This window comes from Petaurus breviceps, unplaced genomic scaffold, assembly GCF_028583685.1.
Source record: "Petaurus breviceps papuanus isolate PSGF00001 unplaced genomic scaffold, PetGlider_PUasm1.0 140, whole genome shotgun sequence".
NCBI lineage: Eukaryota > Metazoa > Chordata > Mammalia > Diprotodontia > Petauridae > Petaurus > Petaurus breviceps.
In genome coordinates this window covers 850,841-869,474 of record NW_027185698.1, presented here as the reverse complement: position 1 = coordinate 869,474, position 18,634 = coordinate 850,841, and the positions used below count along the sequence as shown (strand labels likewise).

The window sequence follows — 18,634 nt, the reverse complement described above, 5'->3', positions numbered from 1 at the left end:
TTTCCCTATTAGCCATGTTGCAATAAAACAATAAAAATAAAATTTTTAAAAATATGCTTCGATCTGCATTCAGAGTTCGTCTGTTCTCTCTCTGGAGGTGGATAGCATTTTTCATCATGGGTCCTTTGGAATTGCCTTGGATCATTGTGTTGATCTAAGTCTCTGACAGTAGATTATCCTTACAGTATTGTTGTCGCTGTGTACAGTGTTCTCCCAATTCTGCGCATTTCACTCTGCATGAGTTCACATAAGTCTTCGCAGGTTTTTCTGAAACTATCCTGCTCATCATTTCTTATGTAGCATAATGGATAAAGAATGTAAATATAATACTAGAAAAATATAAATATAAATAGATGAAGAATGAACAACAAATTTTATATGTGAACTTTAATTTTCACAAGATTAATTTTAAACTCTTTTCAAAAATATATATAATATACAACAATACTTCTCAGTATTACTTCTGAAAAGCATAGATATATATTAACTGGGATATTATTTCTAAAATAATTGACAAATTAACTAATCAATACAAACTCTCAGCTAGTTGTCAGTAAATGTTATTCCAGCTGAATTGCAACATTTTCATTTGATCTCCAGCTATTTTGCTTTTAGCTAATTATCTATAAAGGAAGTGGTATTTTCTCTAATTATAACTTTTATTATGTGATTCTAATCAAGGATGCCAAGTACTTGTTCCGCTTATACATGGCTCTCAAACAATACAGAGAAGCTGCTAGGACTGCTATTATAATTGCCAGAGAAGAACAATCTGCCGGTAAGCACCTCAGCATTCAGACTGTTTTTGCTGATATGACATCATTTTAATTTTACAGCTCAGTAAGAATTGCATATTAAATTGTAAGAAGTTTATTCAAAGTAGGCCTCTTCCCAGCCAAAAAGCAATCTAGTTCCATGTTTTATTTCACAATTCCTTTCTACATAGTCTTCTCTCCATTTACATGATAAGGATGAGGGGCAATAGCGCAAATAATGCAAAACTCATTTCAGTTTGAATTTGAATCATTTATTTAAGATTTATAACCTCCTTAGATTTTCAAAAGATTTGAGATTACTAGGATTTGGAAATTATCTTCTTATACTTGAGTTTATTTATTCCTTTGCATTATAATGATTCACAACTTTAATGCTGTGATGGCTTTAAATTTTAACATTATAGCTACACTCATCCTGTAAAATTCTTAACTTTCTTTAACTTTCCATAAATTCACTGTAGGAAATCCCCTTAACAAATGAGACATCTTTCCCTGGTTCTTTTAATGTTTAGGATTCTAAAGTACCCATCATGTCTTACTCTTGCAACATGTCCAATTCATCTCCTTTTCTTGCTCTCAGTGCTGTCTTTAACTACATCAATTTATTGTTGGTAATAGACTGTGGGTTTTTATTTATATTTAGGTTTATAAAATATATTTATGTATATTTATAATATATACTGCCCTTTGGGTTACTTTTAATTTTCAGTTGAATTCCAGTTGACAAACATTTATTAAGCTTCTACCATGTGGAATAACCCACAAGGGGTTTTGACTTGAATCCAAGGTGTTAGTGATCAGTCTTCAACACTCTCACACTTCACCCCTCCCATGTATTGTCTTCAGTGGTTGTAGGGAATGTGGGACCCTTAGGACAGGAATCCTCTTCTGTGAAATCCAAAACAATGTGAAAGAGACTGTTCTAACCAGCCATAATAGTGTTGATGAAAAATGCAGACTGTAACATGCAGCTGGATGGACAACCTACTGAGTTAGTCTCTTGAACTGATGCCAGAAATGGCTATTGTATGGACAGTAATCTTGCCCTCTGGTCATAAGATTTAGACATGGAAAGAAATGCAGGGGTCTTCTAGATAAACCCCTTGTTCTTCAGAAGAAACCAGAGCACAGAGTGATGAGGTGACTTTTCTGAAGTCACAAAAATACTAAGGAGGATAGTTGAGCCCAAGTCTTAGAGCTGTTCTCTCTTTATCTATGTAACTTTGCTATATTTTGATGTACACTTTCCCTGGGCAGATGAACAGAATATAAAATTTCTCTCCAAAATGATATGGGAAGGGGACACATCTTGGTGGGGACTTCAAATCACTTCTGGAACACCTTAAAATTTAAGGCTGGCCTACCAGAAAGGAGCTTATAGCCAGCCTTAGTTGGATATCTCCCCAAGTGACTGACCCCCTTCCCCACCAATTTAAATAGGAAGTATGGCTTGGAGACTTGGTACATACCAGATGAGTGTTTGCAACAAACCTGGGATAAAAAACTTAGCTGAGGCTATATAGTTAAGCTGAGCACCACAGACTCTAATTTGATGCCAAACAATCAATTAATCAAATATTTATTAAGTGCCTTCTACATACCAGGCATTGTGCTAGGGACCAAGGACACAAAACCAAAAATTAAATAGTCCTTGTTGGGACAGAGCTAAGATGGCAGAGTAAAAGCAGGAACTTGCTTAAGCTCAGCACCAACCACCTCCAATACCAAAACAAATTTTAGAGCTACAGAACCCACAAAGTGATAGAGAGAAACAAATCTCCAACTGAAGGCAGCCTGGGAGGCCAACAGAAAGGGTCTATCACACAGGGCTGGGAGCCGAGTGGTCCTGTGTGAGCCATGCAGTCCCAGATCTGGGCATCCCCAACCAGTGGCAGAGACTGGTCAGAGCAGACTTTAGGAGAGTGAATCACCAGCAACTGTGGCCATTTCCAGACTTCTTAACCCAACAACACCAAAGAAAAAGTAAAAGGTCAGTAGGGAACTCCGTTGGAACTGGGTGACAGAAGAGCATGGTCCAGCCCCTGCCCCCAGGGCAAGAGGTGGTGGAGGTGCCACTGCAGCTGTTGCGTGGCTGCCTCCAGAGCTCCTGGCTGGCAGATTATAGGGGGCCAAGTAACCACTCTTGCTTTGACCTATTTGGATCTGGATCTCAGTCTTGAGCGGTGGTCCTGGGGTGAGAAACAACAGTGTGCCAGAGGCTGTGATGGCTGTAGAGAGGGAGCCCTCCTCAGAACTCTGACATTTGTGAAAACCCCAGCAATTTGGGACACAGCTCTCTCCACTCTGGAAGCAGAGTTCTACCATGACAAAGAGCTCAAAAGTCAAGTAATTGACTGGCAAGATGAGCAAGCAGAGGAAGCACAAACAGACCATAGAATCATTTTTTAGGGACAAAAAAGATCAAAACATGGAACCAGAAGAAGACAACAAAGTCAAAACTCCTGCATCAAAAGCTTCCAAGAAAAATATGAACTGGTTTGAACTGGTTACAGGCCATGGAGAACCTCAAGAAAAATTTTGAAAATCAAGTAAGAGAAGTGGAGGAAAAATTGGGGAGAGAAATGAGAATGATGCAAGAAAATCATGAAAACTGAGTCAACAGCCTGCTAAAGGAGACTCCAAAAGAAATACTGAAGAAAATAACCCCTTAAAAAATAGATGAACTCAAATGTCAAAAGAGGTCCAAAAAGCAAATGAGGAGAAGAATGCCTTAAAAAGCCAAATTGGCCAGATGGAAAAGGAATTTCACAAACTCACTAAAGAGAATAATTCCTTCAAAATTAGATTGGAGCAAATGGAAGCTAATGACTTTATGAGAATCAAGATACTATAAAACAAATCTAAACAAATGAAAAAAAAAAATAGAAGACAATGTGAAATATCTCATTGGAAAAGCCACTGACCTGGAAAATAGATCCAGAAGAGATAATTTAAAAATTATTGGACTACCTGAAAGCCATGATAAAAAAAGTCATCCTTCAAGAAATTCTCAAGGAAATTTGCCCTGATATTCTAGAACCAGAGGGCAAGATAGAAATTGAAAAAATTCACCAATAGCCTCCTTGTTTTTTCCTTTTTATAAATTTCCCTTTAGCTGTGAACTTGACAAAAAGAAATCAACATGAATCTTTACACATACAAAGAACAGAAAAGATTGTATATGATACCATGAATGTCTATTTCATTTTTTGTTCTCTTCTGTTCCCTTTTTTTGTTTCTCTCTCTCTCATGCACGCACACACACTCACACACACACACACAAATATATTCAAGAAACATAAATCCACATCTTGTTCTTGTCTGAAAAAGTATGTCTTATTCTGCATTTTTTTTCTGTCATCTCTCACACAAAAGGTGGGAAGCATGCTTCATCATCAGTCTTATGGAATTGGGATTGGTCAACAAATTGTTCAGAATTCTTAGGTCTTTGAAAGTTGCTTTTCTTTTTTGTAGTTTATTTTTTTTACTTTTTAGTTTACATCATTCATTTCCACAACATTTTGAGTTACAAATTTTCTCCCCATGTTTCCCCTACCCACCACCCCAAAGCAGCAATCCCACTGAATATCCCCTCCCCCAATCTTCTCTCTTCTATATCTTCCCTCATCCCCCCTCCAACTTTCCAGTAGGATATGGTGATCTCTATGCCCCTGAGTCTATATATCTTATTTCCCAATTACATGTGAAATAATAATAATAACAATATATTTTTTAAACATTGGATTTTAAACCTTTGAGTTCCAGATTCTTTCCCTACCTCCCTCGTCACACACCCTTACTGGGAAGATAAGCAATTCAATATAGGTTGTACATGTGTAGCTATGCAAAACATTTCCATAGTGGATATATTGAGAAAGACTGACTATATTTCCCTCCGTCCCATCTCACCTCCCACTTGTTCTATTCTCTACTTTGATCCTTTTCAAAGGATCAAAAATCACCCTTTTCAAAAATGAGTGCTTCCAGCTTCCCTCTCCCCCAGCCCACCCCCCCATTATTCCCCCTTTCATCCCCCTCCCCCTACTCTCATGTAGGGTGAGATACCCTATTTAGTGTGTATGTCATTCCCTCCCTAAGCCAAACCCATTGAGAATGAGGTTGACTCATTCCCTTCTGCCTTCCTGTTCTTCCTCTCCATTACAACAGCCCTCCCCTGCCTCTTCCATATGAGATATTTTACCCCATTCTATCTCTCCCCATCTCCTCATTATATTCCTCTCTCATCTCTCAATTTCACCTTTTAATTATCATCCCTTCCTATTCAACCAGTGCTGTACACATATATATACTCACATATGTATTCATACGCCTATATACCCTCATATATAGATAGATAGATAGATAGATAGATAGATATATTCCCTTCAACTATTCTCATACTGAGAAAAGTTTCATAAGTTACAATTATTGTTTTTCCATGTAGGAATGTAAGTAGTTCAACTTTGATAAGTTCCTTATGATTTCTTTTCCCTGTTTACCTTCTCATGCTTCTCTTTCTTCTTGTAATTGAAAGTCCTCTATTCCACTGAATGACCATATTTTCCCCTGAAACATGATACTTAGTTTTGCTGGGTAGGTGATTCTTGGTTTTAATACCAGCTCCTTTGACCTCTGGAATATCATATTCCAAGCCCTTTGATCCCTCACTGTAGAAGCAGCCAGATCCTGTGTTACCCTGATTGTGTTTCCACAATATTCAAATTGTTTCTTCTTGGCTGCTTGTAATATTTTCTCCTTTATTTGGGAACTCCGGAACCTGGCTATAATATTCCTAGGAGTTTTCTTTTTGGGATCTTTTTCAGGAGGTGATTGGTGGATTCTTTCAACCTCTATTAGCCCTCTGGTTCTAAAACATCAGGGCAATTTTCCTTGAGAATTTCTTGAAGGATGATTTCTAGGTTCTTTTTTTGATCATGGCTTTCAGGTAGTACAATAATTTTTAAATTATCTCTCCTGGATCTATTCTCCAGGTCAGTGGTTTTTTCCATGAGATATTTCACATTGCCTTCTATTTTTTCATTTGTTTGGATCTGTTTAATAGTATCTTGATTTCTCATAAAGTCACTAGCTTCCATTTGCTCCAGTCTAATTCTGAAGGAATTATTCTCTTCAGTGAGTTTTTGAGATTCTTTGTCCCTCTGGCAAACTTGGCTTTTTAAGGCATTCTTCTCCTCATTGGCTTTTTGAGCCTCTTTTGCCATTTGAGCTAAGTCTATTTTTTAAGATATGTTATTTTCTTCAATCAGGTTGTTGACTCTTATTTTATAATTTTCTTGCATCTCATTTCTCTTCCCAATTTTTCCTGCACTTCTCTTATTTGGTTTTCAAAATCCTTCTTAAGCTCCTCTATGGATTGTAAGCAGCTTATTCTTTTCTTGGAAGCTTCTGGTACAGGAGTTTTGAATTCATTGTCTTCCTCCTGTTCCATGCCCTGATCCTTTTTGTTCCCAAAAAAAGGAATCCAGAATCAAACCACTGTGCTTTCCTTGCTTCCCACGTTTGCTCTTGTTGCCACTCAATTACTTGACTTTTGAGCTTTATGCCATGGTAGAAATCTGCTACTAGAGGGAGGAGCTTTGTCCCAATTGCTGAAGTTTTTGCAGCTGCTGTATCTGTTAGTTGGGTGCCTTCTCTGAAGCCTCCACATACTCTGGCAAACTGGACCTCCACCCTCTCACTTTGTCCTTAGCATCTATGGGTTGATAATTCTGGAAACTGCCACAGCTGCTGGTGATCTGAAGTCCCTCCAGCACATGGCTGGTTATGGCTGCCTTGAGGCTAAAAACTCTAGCTTGAGCAGGGCTGGGTTCAGCTCCCAACACACTGTGCTGGCCACTTCCTGCCGGCCTGCTGGCCTGTCCTCAGCAGGAGGTTAGCTTCTCTGTGTCATTTTGTGGGTTCTGTAGCTACAAAGTTTTTTCAGAGTCACCTTTTACATGAATTGGAGTCACTGATAGCCTCTTGAAAAAGATCCCAAAAAGAAAACTCCTAGGAATATCATAGCCAAATTCCAGAGTTCCCAGGTCAAGGAGAAAATATTGCAAGATGTGTAGCGCCAATGCAATATTTACAGCACCCATGATCACGATAAAGACCATGACTATAAGTACCACATGACATTCGATCACAAACTATACTAGATTTTCCAGATAGAGGATAGAACTGAAGCATTTATTTAGACACCAAAAAAACCGACTCCCAAAACCAGTAAGCCAAATTCCATCATAGTACCAAAGATTTTCAGAAGCCATAATAACACTGAGACCCATGCCATCCTTTAGCCTTCCCGCAAACCAATACAAGATTAATATTTACTCACAAAACTCTCTATCTCCTTGCCTGAGCTCCTCTGTCCCCCACCATCTGGCTAGCTCTCCCTACCAGCTTCCTATGGGCTCTGCTGCACCCTTCAGCAAATTCCCTCCATCACAGGCTCCATGTGATTACCTTCAGCCTATAAGGGGGCACAGTTTACTCTCAAAGCAGGGGAAGTCTTCAAACTCCCCCCTAGGTCTGTTAAAGGGCAGGGGAGATCTTCAAATTCCCATTCCCATTACAAGCAGTCAGGAATAAACAATTTGAGTATTGTCGAAACACAATCAGAATAACACAAGATCTAGCAGCTTCTACATTAAGGGATTGAAGGGCTGGAATATGGTATTCCAGAGGTCAAAGGAGCTAGGATTAAAACCAAGAATCACCTACCCAGCAAAACTGAGTATAATGTTTCAGGGGGAAATATGGTCATTAAATGAAATAGAACACTTTCGAGCATTCTTGATGAAAAAACCAGAACTGAACAGAAAATTTGACTTTCATATGCAAGAAGTAAGAGAAGCATGAGAAGGTAAACAGGAAAACGAAACCATAAGGAGCTTATTAAAGTTGAACTATTTACATTCCTACATGGAAAAATGATCATTGTAACTCATGAGACTTTTCTCAGTATGAAGATAGCTGAAGGGAATATATATATATGTATAGGAGGGTGTATGTGTGTATAAATACATATGTGAATGTGTATATGTATACATAGACAGATCTATACATAGATCAGTTGAATAGGAAGGGATGATATCTAAAAAATAAAATTAAGAGGTGAGAAAGGAATATATTGGGAGAAGGAGAAAGGGAGATAGAATAGGATAAATTATCTCACATAAAAGAGGCAAGAGAAAACTGTTACAATGGAGGGGAAGAGCAGGAAGGTGAAATGGAATGGGTCAACCTTACTCATTGAATTTGGCTTAAGGAGGGAATAACATACATGCTCAATTGGGTATCTTACCCTGCAGGAAAATAGGGGGGAAGGAGATAAGACAGGGGATGATAAAAGGGAGAGCAGATTGGGGGAGAGGGTAGTTAAAAGCAAACACTTTTGAAAAAGAACAGGCTCAAAGGAGAAAATAGAATAAGTGGGGTGTCGGATAGGATGGAGGGAAATACAGTTAGTCTTTCACAATATAACTACTATGGAAATGTTTTGCGTAGCTACATATGTACAACCTATATTGAATTGCTTGTCTTCTCAGTGGGGGTGGGTGAAGAAGGAAGAAAGGAAAGAATCTGGAAATAAAAGTTTTAAAAACAAATGTTAAAAAAAATTGTCTTTTACATGCAACTGGGAAATAAACTATACAGGCACTGGGGTATAGAAATCCATCTTGCCCTACTAGAAAGATGGGTGGGGATGGGGGTGGATATAAGAGAGAACAGATTGGGGGAAGGGGTATTCAGTAGGCTCGCTATCTTGGGGTAGGGGTAGGGGAAAGATGAGGAGAAAATTTGTAACTCAAAATCTTGTGGAAATGAATGTTGAAAACTAAAAATAAATAAATAAAATATTAAATAAATAAATAATCCTTGCCCTCAATAAGCTTATTCAACCAGGCATGGTAGCTCATACCTGTAACCCTTGCCAACAGGTAGGCTGAGACTGATGACTCTCTTGAGCTTGAGAGTTCTGAGTTTCAGTGGGATAGGCTGACCTGAATGTCCACACTAAGTTCAGCATCATTACAGTGAGGGCTTGGGAGCCAGGGGCCACCAGGTTGCCCCTACCAGCCTATATCAGAAACTGAGTAGGTCAGAGCTCCCTTGCCAGACAGTACTGGGATTAAGCCCATGAATGACCCCTGAACTTTCAGCCAGGGTAAAGCTAGGGAGATTCACTTTCCCAAAAAATAAGCAGAAGCAGAAACGTATATTCTATCAGAGGAAACAAGATGTATACATTAGTATATTCAAAATACAAAGTTGGGGTGCAAGGATACTGACATCTGGAATAGAAGAAAAGCCTCATGTAGGAGATGAATCTTGAAGGGAGCTTTGAAGGGAGCGAAAGATTCTAAGAAGGAGAGATGAGGAGAGAGTGAATTCCAGGCACGGGCAGGGGAGGGGAGACTGTTGTGTTCAATTCCAGGCCCCACATTTATGACAGGGCAGCCAAGATAATGAAACCATTCATGGATTGCTTAAAGCAACTGGGGATGTCTCGCCTGGAGAATAGAATATGTTAAAGGGACACACAGGATCTGCTTTTAAGTGTTGGAAGGGCCATCCTTATGAGGGGACATAGGCTTGTTCTGCTTGGTCCCAAAGGGCAGAACCCAGAGCATTGGGTAGAAGCTGCAAAGAAGTCAGTCATTTCCATTATTTTCCTTTGCCCTTTTGTGGATTCAAATAAGATAAGCTCTAGGATACAGAATTCCCTGGACACAGGATCATCACAATAAAGAGCCTCACTGCCTATCCATTTCTTTATATCCTCCAGTGAGGATTGGCAAATACTACTTTTCCTACCTCTGAAGTTATTCCTTACTTGATACATGGGGTACATAGGTTTTTACCTCCTAAGAGGTAAAGACTACAGCATGTCTATTTGATTGTCACCTAAAACAGCATGAGAGTATATAAATCATTCATTCATTTGTAAAATGAAAAAATACCTACTCCCCCAAAATTTTTAGATTCCATTCTTTGTAAATTTGTTGTCTTACATTCTCTACTTTTTTTTTTCTAGGAAACTATCGGAATGCACATGATGTTCTCTTCAGTATGTATGCAGAATTAAAAACCCAGAAAATCAAAATTCCTTCTGAGATGGCTACCAATCTTATGATTCTGCACAGCTATGTGTTAGTGAAGGTAATATATAAATGTACTGAATAGGATGAATATTAAAGACTATATTTTCACACAATCACTCTCATTTCCCACCAACAATTAAGGATAATTTAGTGGAAAGCATACTGCAATTAGAGTCATAATGGCTAGGTTCTAGACACACCAACTATCTGTGTGATCTTGGACAAGTCAATTAGAATCTAAGACATTTAGCTTCTTCATCCATGGCATACAATAACAATATAATAAAAGTCTCAGTTTTAAGGGTCCTCAGAGATCATCTACTTGTTGAATTAATATAGAATCTAGTCCAATCCATAATTTACCAAAAACCACTTCTATAACATGCTTAGCAGGTGGTCATTCAAGTTCCCCTTCAAGTTTTCCAGTGATAGGAAACTCATTCTTTCCAAGAGCAGTTCATTCTACTTATAAATAAGTAAATAAGTAGCCCTACTAGTTAGAAAGTTTTTCCTTTTATCAAACCTAAATCTGCTTTTCAGAAACTACCACCCAACCACTCTGATGCCAAGCAGAATGAGTCTTCACTGTCTAATGTATGGCAACCTTCAGATACGTGGAGACAGCTCTCATGTCCTCTTGTCTTCTCCAGTTCTTTCTTCCAGTCCTTTTACAGCTTTTTTAATATACAGCTTGGTCTCCAATGAATCACCCCATTTTGTCAGTAGTCTTTCTAGAACATATCTACAGATGAACACCAGCCTCCATAAGGGATCTGGCCAGAGCAGAGCTCCATTCCACATTGTTGATTCATGTTTAGCTTGCAGTCCAAAACAAAACTCCTTCTTTCCCTAAACACTTCCCCCTTCCTACCTTCCCTATTAGTATAGAGGGAAAAACCATCCTCCCAGGCTCACTACTAGGGATCATCCTGAATTCCTTACTCTCTCTCACCGCCATATCCAGGCTGTTGCCAATTTTACATTTGCATCATCTCTCAAGTACACCCCTTTTCTCTGCTCTGACACTGCCATCCCTCTAATGCAGGCCCTCCTAACCTCATGCCTGGACTATTGCAATAGCCTGCTTCAAATCTCTCTACTCCAGTCCATCCTCCATTCAGCCACTAAAGCAAATTTCCTAAAGTGCAGGCCTTACCATTTCACTCCTAATAGTCAATAAATTCCAGTGGCTTCCTATTGCCTCCAGAATCAAATACAAAATGCTTCATTTGACATGTAAAGCCCTTCATATCCTAATCCCTCATACCTATCTAGTCTTCTTCTTTCTCACTCCCCACACATACTCTTCAGTCCATTGATGCTGGTCTCCTGACTGTTCCACAAACAAGATATTCCCTCTCTTGGCCCAAGGCATTTTCTCTCCCTGTCCTCTATGCCTGGAATATTCTCCATCCTACATTCCAACTACTGACTTCCCTTCCTTTAAGGGCCAACTAAAATGCCATTTTTACTGGAGCCCTCCCCAGCCCCTCTTCATTCCAGTGCCTTCCCTCTGTTAATTATTTCTTATTTATGCTGTATTTAGTTTGCTTTGTGTATATTTGTTTGCATGGTATCTCCCCTATTAGATTGTCAGTTCCTTGAGGGCAGGGACTGTGTTTTACCTCCTTTTGTATGCCCAGAGCTTAGTGCATAGAACATAGTAAATGTTCATTCATTCATTGATTCTTCTGTCTTTGATCTCTTTAGTTTATAGACCTAATGGCAGTATTGCTGGGTCAAAGTGTATGCCCAATTTAATAGCTTATTGGGCATAGTTCCAAATTTTTCTCTAGAATGGCTGGACCAGTTCACAGCTCTATCAACAGTGCATTAGTCTATTTGTTTTCCCACAGCCCCTTCTAGCTTTTATCATTTTATTTTTTAAATTGTCTTAGCCAATACATGGGGGTTAGGTGGCACTTCAAGAGTTGTTTTCATTTGCATTTCTCTATTAGTGATTTAGAGCATTTTTTTCCTATGAATTGCTTGGATTTCTTTCTCTGTAAACTGTGTACTTTGACAACTTATTAATTAGGAAATAGTTCTTATTCTTTACATTTGATTCAGTTCTGAGATAGATAGATATAGATAGATAGATAGATAGATAGATAGATATAGATAGATAGATAATCTTAGAAATTAAACCTTTATCAGAGAAACTTGTTGCAAGGATTTTTTACCCCAGTTTCCTGCTTTTCTTCTAATTTTTGCCACATTGCTTTTATTTATGAAAAAAAACTTTTAAATTTTATGTAATCAAAATTATCCATGTATGTAACACCCTTAAAGTAATCAAAGATGTCCATTTTACCTCCTATGAACTTCTCCATCTCATTTGATCATGAATTCTTCCCTCATCCCTAGCTATGGGTAATTTGGCTTTCTTTTTTTAAATCAAATTCACTAATTAATTGCTTGCCTTCTCAAGGAGAAAGAAAGGAAGGAGGGAGAGAATTTGGAACCTAAAATTTATTAAAATGAATGTTAAAAATTGTTTTTACATGTAATTGAGAAAAAGATTTTAATTCCTTAATGGCTTATCTATTCTATTTGTTGTTTTTTTTTAAATGGTTCCTAGTATTATTTATTAATTCAACAGGTTTTTTTTTTTCAATTTTATTAATCTCTGATTTTCAGGATTTTTGCTTTGCTGTTTAATTGGTGGTTCTTAATTTCTTAGCTTTTTAAATTCCATGTCCAATCCATGGATCTGCTCTTTCTCCCTTATTTATAAGTTAAGAGATACACATTTTCCCCTCAGTGCTGCTTTCACTGCATCCCACAAATTTTTTTATGTAGTCTCATTGTTGTCATTATCTTTAATGAAGTTATTGGTTGTTTCTACGAGTACTTCTTTGATCCATACATTTTGTAGGATTATTATTTAGTTTCCAATTAATTTTTAATCTTTGCTTCAGAGGCCTTTATTGAATGTAATTTTTATTACATTGTTGTCAGTAAAAAGATATATTTAATATTTCTGCTTTTCTGCATTTTTGTGAAGTTTTTATGCCCTAATACATAATTAGTTATGAAGGTACCTTGCACAGCTGAGAAATAGATATAATTATTTCTATTGCCATTCAGTATTCTCCAGAGAGATATCGTATCTATCTTTTTTCTAAAATTCTATTCAAAGTTTTAATTTCTTTCTTCTTTATTTTTTGGTTAATTTATCTAGGTCTAAAAGGGTTAAATTGAGGTCCTCCCACTATTGTAGTTTTGCTGTCTATTTCTTGTAACTCAATTCTCTTTTAAATGCTATGACATTTGGTGCTGGTTTAATACTGTTATTAATCCACTATCAATTGTACCTTTTGGCAAAATGTAGTTTCCCTGTTTATCTCTTTTCATTAGGATAGGTTTTGCTTTTGCTTTGTCTGAGATCATGATTGCATGATTATTACTTTCTCTCAGTCTGCCATCTTGACTGTCCCAGGAATAATAAGTTCATGATGAAATTATGCTAATTTCTAGTGGTCACAGCTTTCCTAAATGTTCACAAACCTTTTTTTTTCTTTTTGGAGGGGGGAAGGTAGGGCATTTGGGGTTAAGTGACTTGCCCAAGGTCACACAGCTAATTTTTTGTGTATTACTGAGGCCAGATTTGAACTCGGGTCCTCCTGACTCCAGGGCTGGTGCTCTATTCACTACACCACCTAGCCACCCCAACACAAACCATATTTTTAATAATGTGTTCCCATATTTTGCCAAGAATTTAAGCTCCCTGCCCGATAGTTTGAAGATCCAACTCATTTGCCTTTTTAAAAGCTGAGCTGCTCCCATCTCTATTTCTGTTGCATTTTTCCCATTCTACATGGTTTCTCAGAGATTATTAACAGTGATTTAACAATCATATCTGCAAGTTCTTAAAGAACCCTGGGATGTAGTTCATCTAGCAAGTAAACGATTTATCTGCTGTTCCTATTTTGGTAGAAATTTCCAATAGATGGCTCAATAGTTAAAATCCTTCCTCAGCTTCCAGAACTCATTGTCAAGTAGGTAGTCTGTATTATACTCCAACTACAATGTCATGCCGGTTTCTTATGCCATTACTTTTCATCAGTCCGTGAAATCCCAACATATATTTGCTCAAAGAAGTCACGCCTTTTTGGTATATAGTATTTATCCTATTGTCCCTTTTAGCATTTCTGTTTCTTGGAAGTAGGCCTACCCTTCTGTCATCATATTCCAAGTCATAGTGATAACAAGAACATCAAATCTACCTCCTTGCATTAAATTTACACCTATAATACCTGTCCTGCCTAATGCCCACAGTAAGATTCAGTTGAGAATAGTGGAAATTCTCTCTGAAAACTGTTACACCAATGTAAGGTATTAATGCTACTATCATTAAATAACTTTTTTGGGTTTTCTAAGGAATAGTGGCTTATTATCTCATGGATAATGGAAATTGTAGAGTTCTAGTAGTTGTTTTTGTAGAAACAAAAGAAAAGGGGATTCAAAAAATTCACATGCTTGCACATGTGCATTCATCCAGAGGAGTATGAATATATGTATGTTTGGGTATTTACTGTAGAATAAATCATATAATTTCTTTCAGATTCATGTTAAAAGTGGTGATCACATGAAGGGGGCACGAATGCTTATTCGTGTGGCCAACAACATTAGCAAATTCCCATCGCGTAAGTATTATCTATGAAGAGCTCTTTTTTCACTTACAAAAATAATCTGACAAACTTAATCAAAATATACTTGACAACTCCATCACAAGATCTGTTTTCAAGTGCAAGTTTTCATTGCTATTGTACCTAGGAGGCACTAGGACTTTACTGTGATCTTCGGTTGAGAAAAGTTAACAAATCACTTGAACTTGTTTGTTTGGTTTTTTAAAATAGCATAATAGATTAAAACTACATATACTCAAGTGAAGAAGAAATACAGTAGTTGAATCCTTCTTTTAAAAAAAAATTTTTTTAGATATACATGCAACAGGAAGAGAGTAAAGGAGGGAGAACAAGAAGGAAAGAAGTATTATTGTGCTGACTCTGGACCTGGCACTTTAATAAGCCCAGGATACAAATACAAGTAAAAGGAATTAGTCTCTGCCCTCAAAGAGATTCCTTGGGTTTGTCCTTCATTTTCAAAGAGGACCATAGCATCAGGGAAATGATGACATGACTTACAGTTGACTTTGATTTGAGTGAGGGAGGGCTGTGCAAGGTCACCAGTCTCACTTTAATGTTTTTAACAAGGAAGACAGCATTCCAAAGGGAGCTGAAAGGGGGCTTGGGAAATGGAGGAGGTAAAGGCACTCAGTGAGGGCTTGGTTTCGAAGTTCAGAAAAATTCAGAAACTGGGTATGGAGAAGAATGAAAGCAGACCAGCCTTGGACCTTCCACAAAAAGGAGGCTTCATAAGGAACTCACAAATAGAAGGGGAATAGGTCTTGCAGAGAGTATGGCAGTGGTAGGCTGTTCCCAGACAAGGAGTCCAGGCTCTGGGGGAAGTTCCAGGATGAGCCCAGCAGTAGAGGGCGTGGTCTTGATGTCCAGAGGAATTCAAGAACAGGGACAAAAGAGGGGACAGAAAAAGATGACATATCATTAGCATTTTGTTGTCATTTTCTCATCTCCAGTCATCACATACACCTACTTTACCTGATCTTAGAGGCAACATATTATGATTAAAGAATGGGATGGTTGGCAACCTCCACCATTCCCTTATAAAAAGCCTTTAACTTCACTGTGACTTGTGATCTGTAAAATTGGATTAGTTCTGATGAAATTATTTTGGGGGCTAAATCATGCTGACATGTTTTACTTTTCAAAATCACTTTTTTATTAGATGATAATCTCAGGAAATGCTGACAGTCAAATAGAACGAGAAATGAAATTCCAAATTAAATCATAAACTCCAAATGGTTTGCATTTTGGTTTTGAAAAATAAGCTTCCACAAAATGTATTTGATCTGGAGCCAGTTGTGATCTCTTCCCCATTTGTGTACTTAAATTTGGTTGCTGTCATTCTTTTTTAATATAACTGTAGCCAGTGAATATGTTTTTCTAATTCTTTATTCTGCATCACTAATGTCTTCCTATATTTCTTTGTACTAGTCATTTTTAGGGCATGTCATATGGATATACCAGTTTTGTTTAGCCATTTGCCAAATTCTATGTGTGTGTGTGTGTGTGTGTGTGTGTGTGTATGTATGTATATGTGTGTGTGTATAGGTTGGAAGAAGAAAAATTCTATCTATGGGGGAAAAAGGAAGAAATTGAGGGAACTAGAATAAATGCATTTGATTATATTAAAAGAAATTTTGCACAATTAAAAAAAGTCCAAAACAAAGAGATTGGGGGGGAAATCTTTGTCGTAAATATTTCTGATTTAAAACACACACACACACACACACACACACACACACACACCCTAGAATTCACAAGGAATTAAAATTTTATAAGAGTGTCAAACTCAAATAGAAACAGGGCCACTAAACCAAAAATAAGGTTCCTGGCATTCACATATTGTTTTGAAAATCATATATTAACATTATGTGTTCTATTGTATTTTTATTTTGTCAAATATTTCCCAATTATATTTTAATCTGGTTCAGCTGCACTTAAGAGTTTTGCAGGCACTTCTTTGACACCTTTGATTTACAAGAAATAATTTACTGTTACAAATAAAGCAGTTATGAATATCAGTAAGTTTTTTTCCCCTTTTAATAACATTTTTATAGTAGTAGAATTGATGGATCAAAGGGTATAACCAGCTTTGTAATACTGATTGTATTTTTTTGTTGGAGGGCAATTGGGGTTAAGTGACTTGCCCAAGGTCACACAGCTAATAAATGTTAAGTGTCTGAGGCTGGATTTGAACTCAGGTCCTCCTGACTCCAGGGCCGGTGCTCTATTCACTGTGCCACCTAGTCACCCCATGCTGATTGTATATTGCCAGATTACTTTCCAACATACCATACTACACTAATTCACGGCACCATCAGTAACCTGATAGTGTTTTCCTAAAGCCCTGCCAACACTGAATTGCATCCCTCTAAGTATAACATTGGAGTTATTTTAATTTGTATTTCTGTGATTATTAGAAGTTTTGGACTACCTGTGTGAACTTAGGGAGAACCTGTGGCTTCAAGGCCACATGTGGCCCTCAAGGTCTTCAAATGTAGCCCTTCAACTGAATCCAAACTTCACAGAATAAATCAGTTTGGATTCAGTCAAAGGGCCATACTTGAGGCCCTAGAGGGCCACATGTGGCCTCAAGACCGAAGGTTCCCCATCCCTGACTTAAGATAATTCTACCTTAGATAGAACTACCTTTACTTTACTTCTCTCACTCTCTATAAAACAAGGAGTTTTAGGCTAATACAGTATAAATAGGCTCCCCCTTCTAGATAACTGATCGGTTTGTGTGTGATTCATGTGACTATGAACAATTTATGTATCTTAAGAATTACTCATTTCTTTTGACCATTATCCATTGTGAAAATATTTCTTACTTTTATAAATGTGTGTCATTTGCTTGTTTCTTCTGGCCTGTTTTTATATTAATGACATATTCCTAATTTTTGTACTGTTTTCATTATAGATATTGTACCTATCTTGACTTCTACAGTGATAGAGTGTCACAGAGCAGGCCTGAAAAACTCTGCTTTCAGTTTTGCTGCTATGTTGATGAGACCCGAGTATCGCAATAAAATAGATGCAAAATATAAAAAGAAAATTGAAGCAATGGTGAGGTGAGTGGTGTATGTTATTTGATTTGTGTACCAAAAGGCAGTTTTAAAATATAACAGGATCATTAATAGGTGGAAAGAAATGAATGACAGAAACTTTATTCTCTTTGATTAACAAGCCATTCTCAGAATAAGAACAGCATACACCAGTGAGCCCCAAATGGGCAATCTCTTGACCCTCTCATAATTCATAAATGCGTAGCACCAGAAGCACATGTGATATATTCTTACTAATATAAGTAACCCACTATTATGCAATGTCCTAAAAAACCCAAAACTATGAAATGTTGTTTTGTATGAGAAAAACAAACAGAAATGGTGCCTAATTCTCAACTACAGTATCTCTGATCTCAAAGCTGAGGTTACATGCATATTGATGCCTTGATTTTTCTATTCTGATTTCAGAATAAATAAGGGCATACATGCCTTTGTAAATGACATATGATTCCTCCCCACAGGAGACCTGACACATCAGAAATAGAAGAGGCTTCGACACCATGTCCATTTTGTCAATTCCTGCTCCCTGAATCGGAACTGCTCTGCCCTGGATGCAAAAATAATATCCCATACTGCATTGCCACTGTAAGCTTCATGAAAAATATTACATTCTTTGTATTTATAAAGTATTTGAATATTTTTAAATGTTAACAATTTCTTCTTGCCTTCAGAAATAATCCTTTTTATTATCTTCTAAATTTTTTGTAGCATTCCCACTTAACCTGTAGCACCTTGGCCATTGCTATCTTTAATAAATATATACTATATTAAGACTCACTATTAGAAATGCTTAAAATACCATATTATTGTCATTAGAGCACCATAAGTTTTATCTTCCTTAAAGTTTTGTCTTCAGATAGAAATATTTTATGAATTAAGTATAAACTTAAAATTAAGTATTAAGTATAAATATAAGAATTTTTGTCTTGGGGCAGCCAGGTGGCGCACTAAGTACGAGCGCTGGCCCCAGAGTCAGGAGACCTAGGATTGGTTCCCAGCCTCAGATACTTCACACCCACACCGCCCCCCCCCCC

The 18,634-nt window shown here is 37.4% G+C and overlaps 1 protein-coding gene across 3 annotated transcripts in view; it reads left to right on the top strand.

The window, feature by feature from the left end:
• LOC138146446 (WD repeat-containing protein 19) overlaps positions 1–18,634 on the top strand; it is a 90,686-nt gene that overhangs the window by 70,521 nt on the left and 1,531 nt on the right. For all 3 annotated transcript variants that reach the window (XM_069068367.1, XM_069068375.1, XM_069068381.1), the window contains exons 30-34: positions 682–778; positions 9,820–9,944; positions 14,454–14,535; positions 17,456–17,606; positions 18,062–18,185. In XM_069068367.1, the coding sequence (XP_068924468.1) occupies positions 682–778; positions 9,820–9,944; positions 14,454–14,535; positions 17,456–17,606; positions 18,062–18,185 (579 nt within the window). The remainder of the gene's footprint in view (positions 1–681; positions 779–9,819; positions 9,945–14,453; positions 14,536–17,455; positions 17,607–18,061; positions 18,186–18,634) is intronic.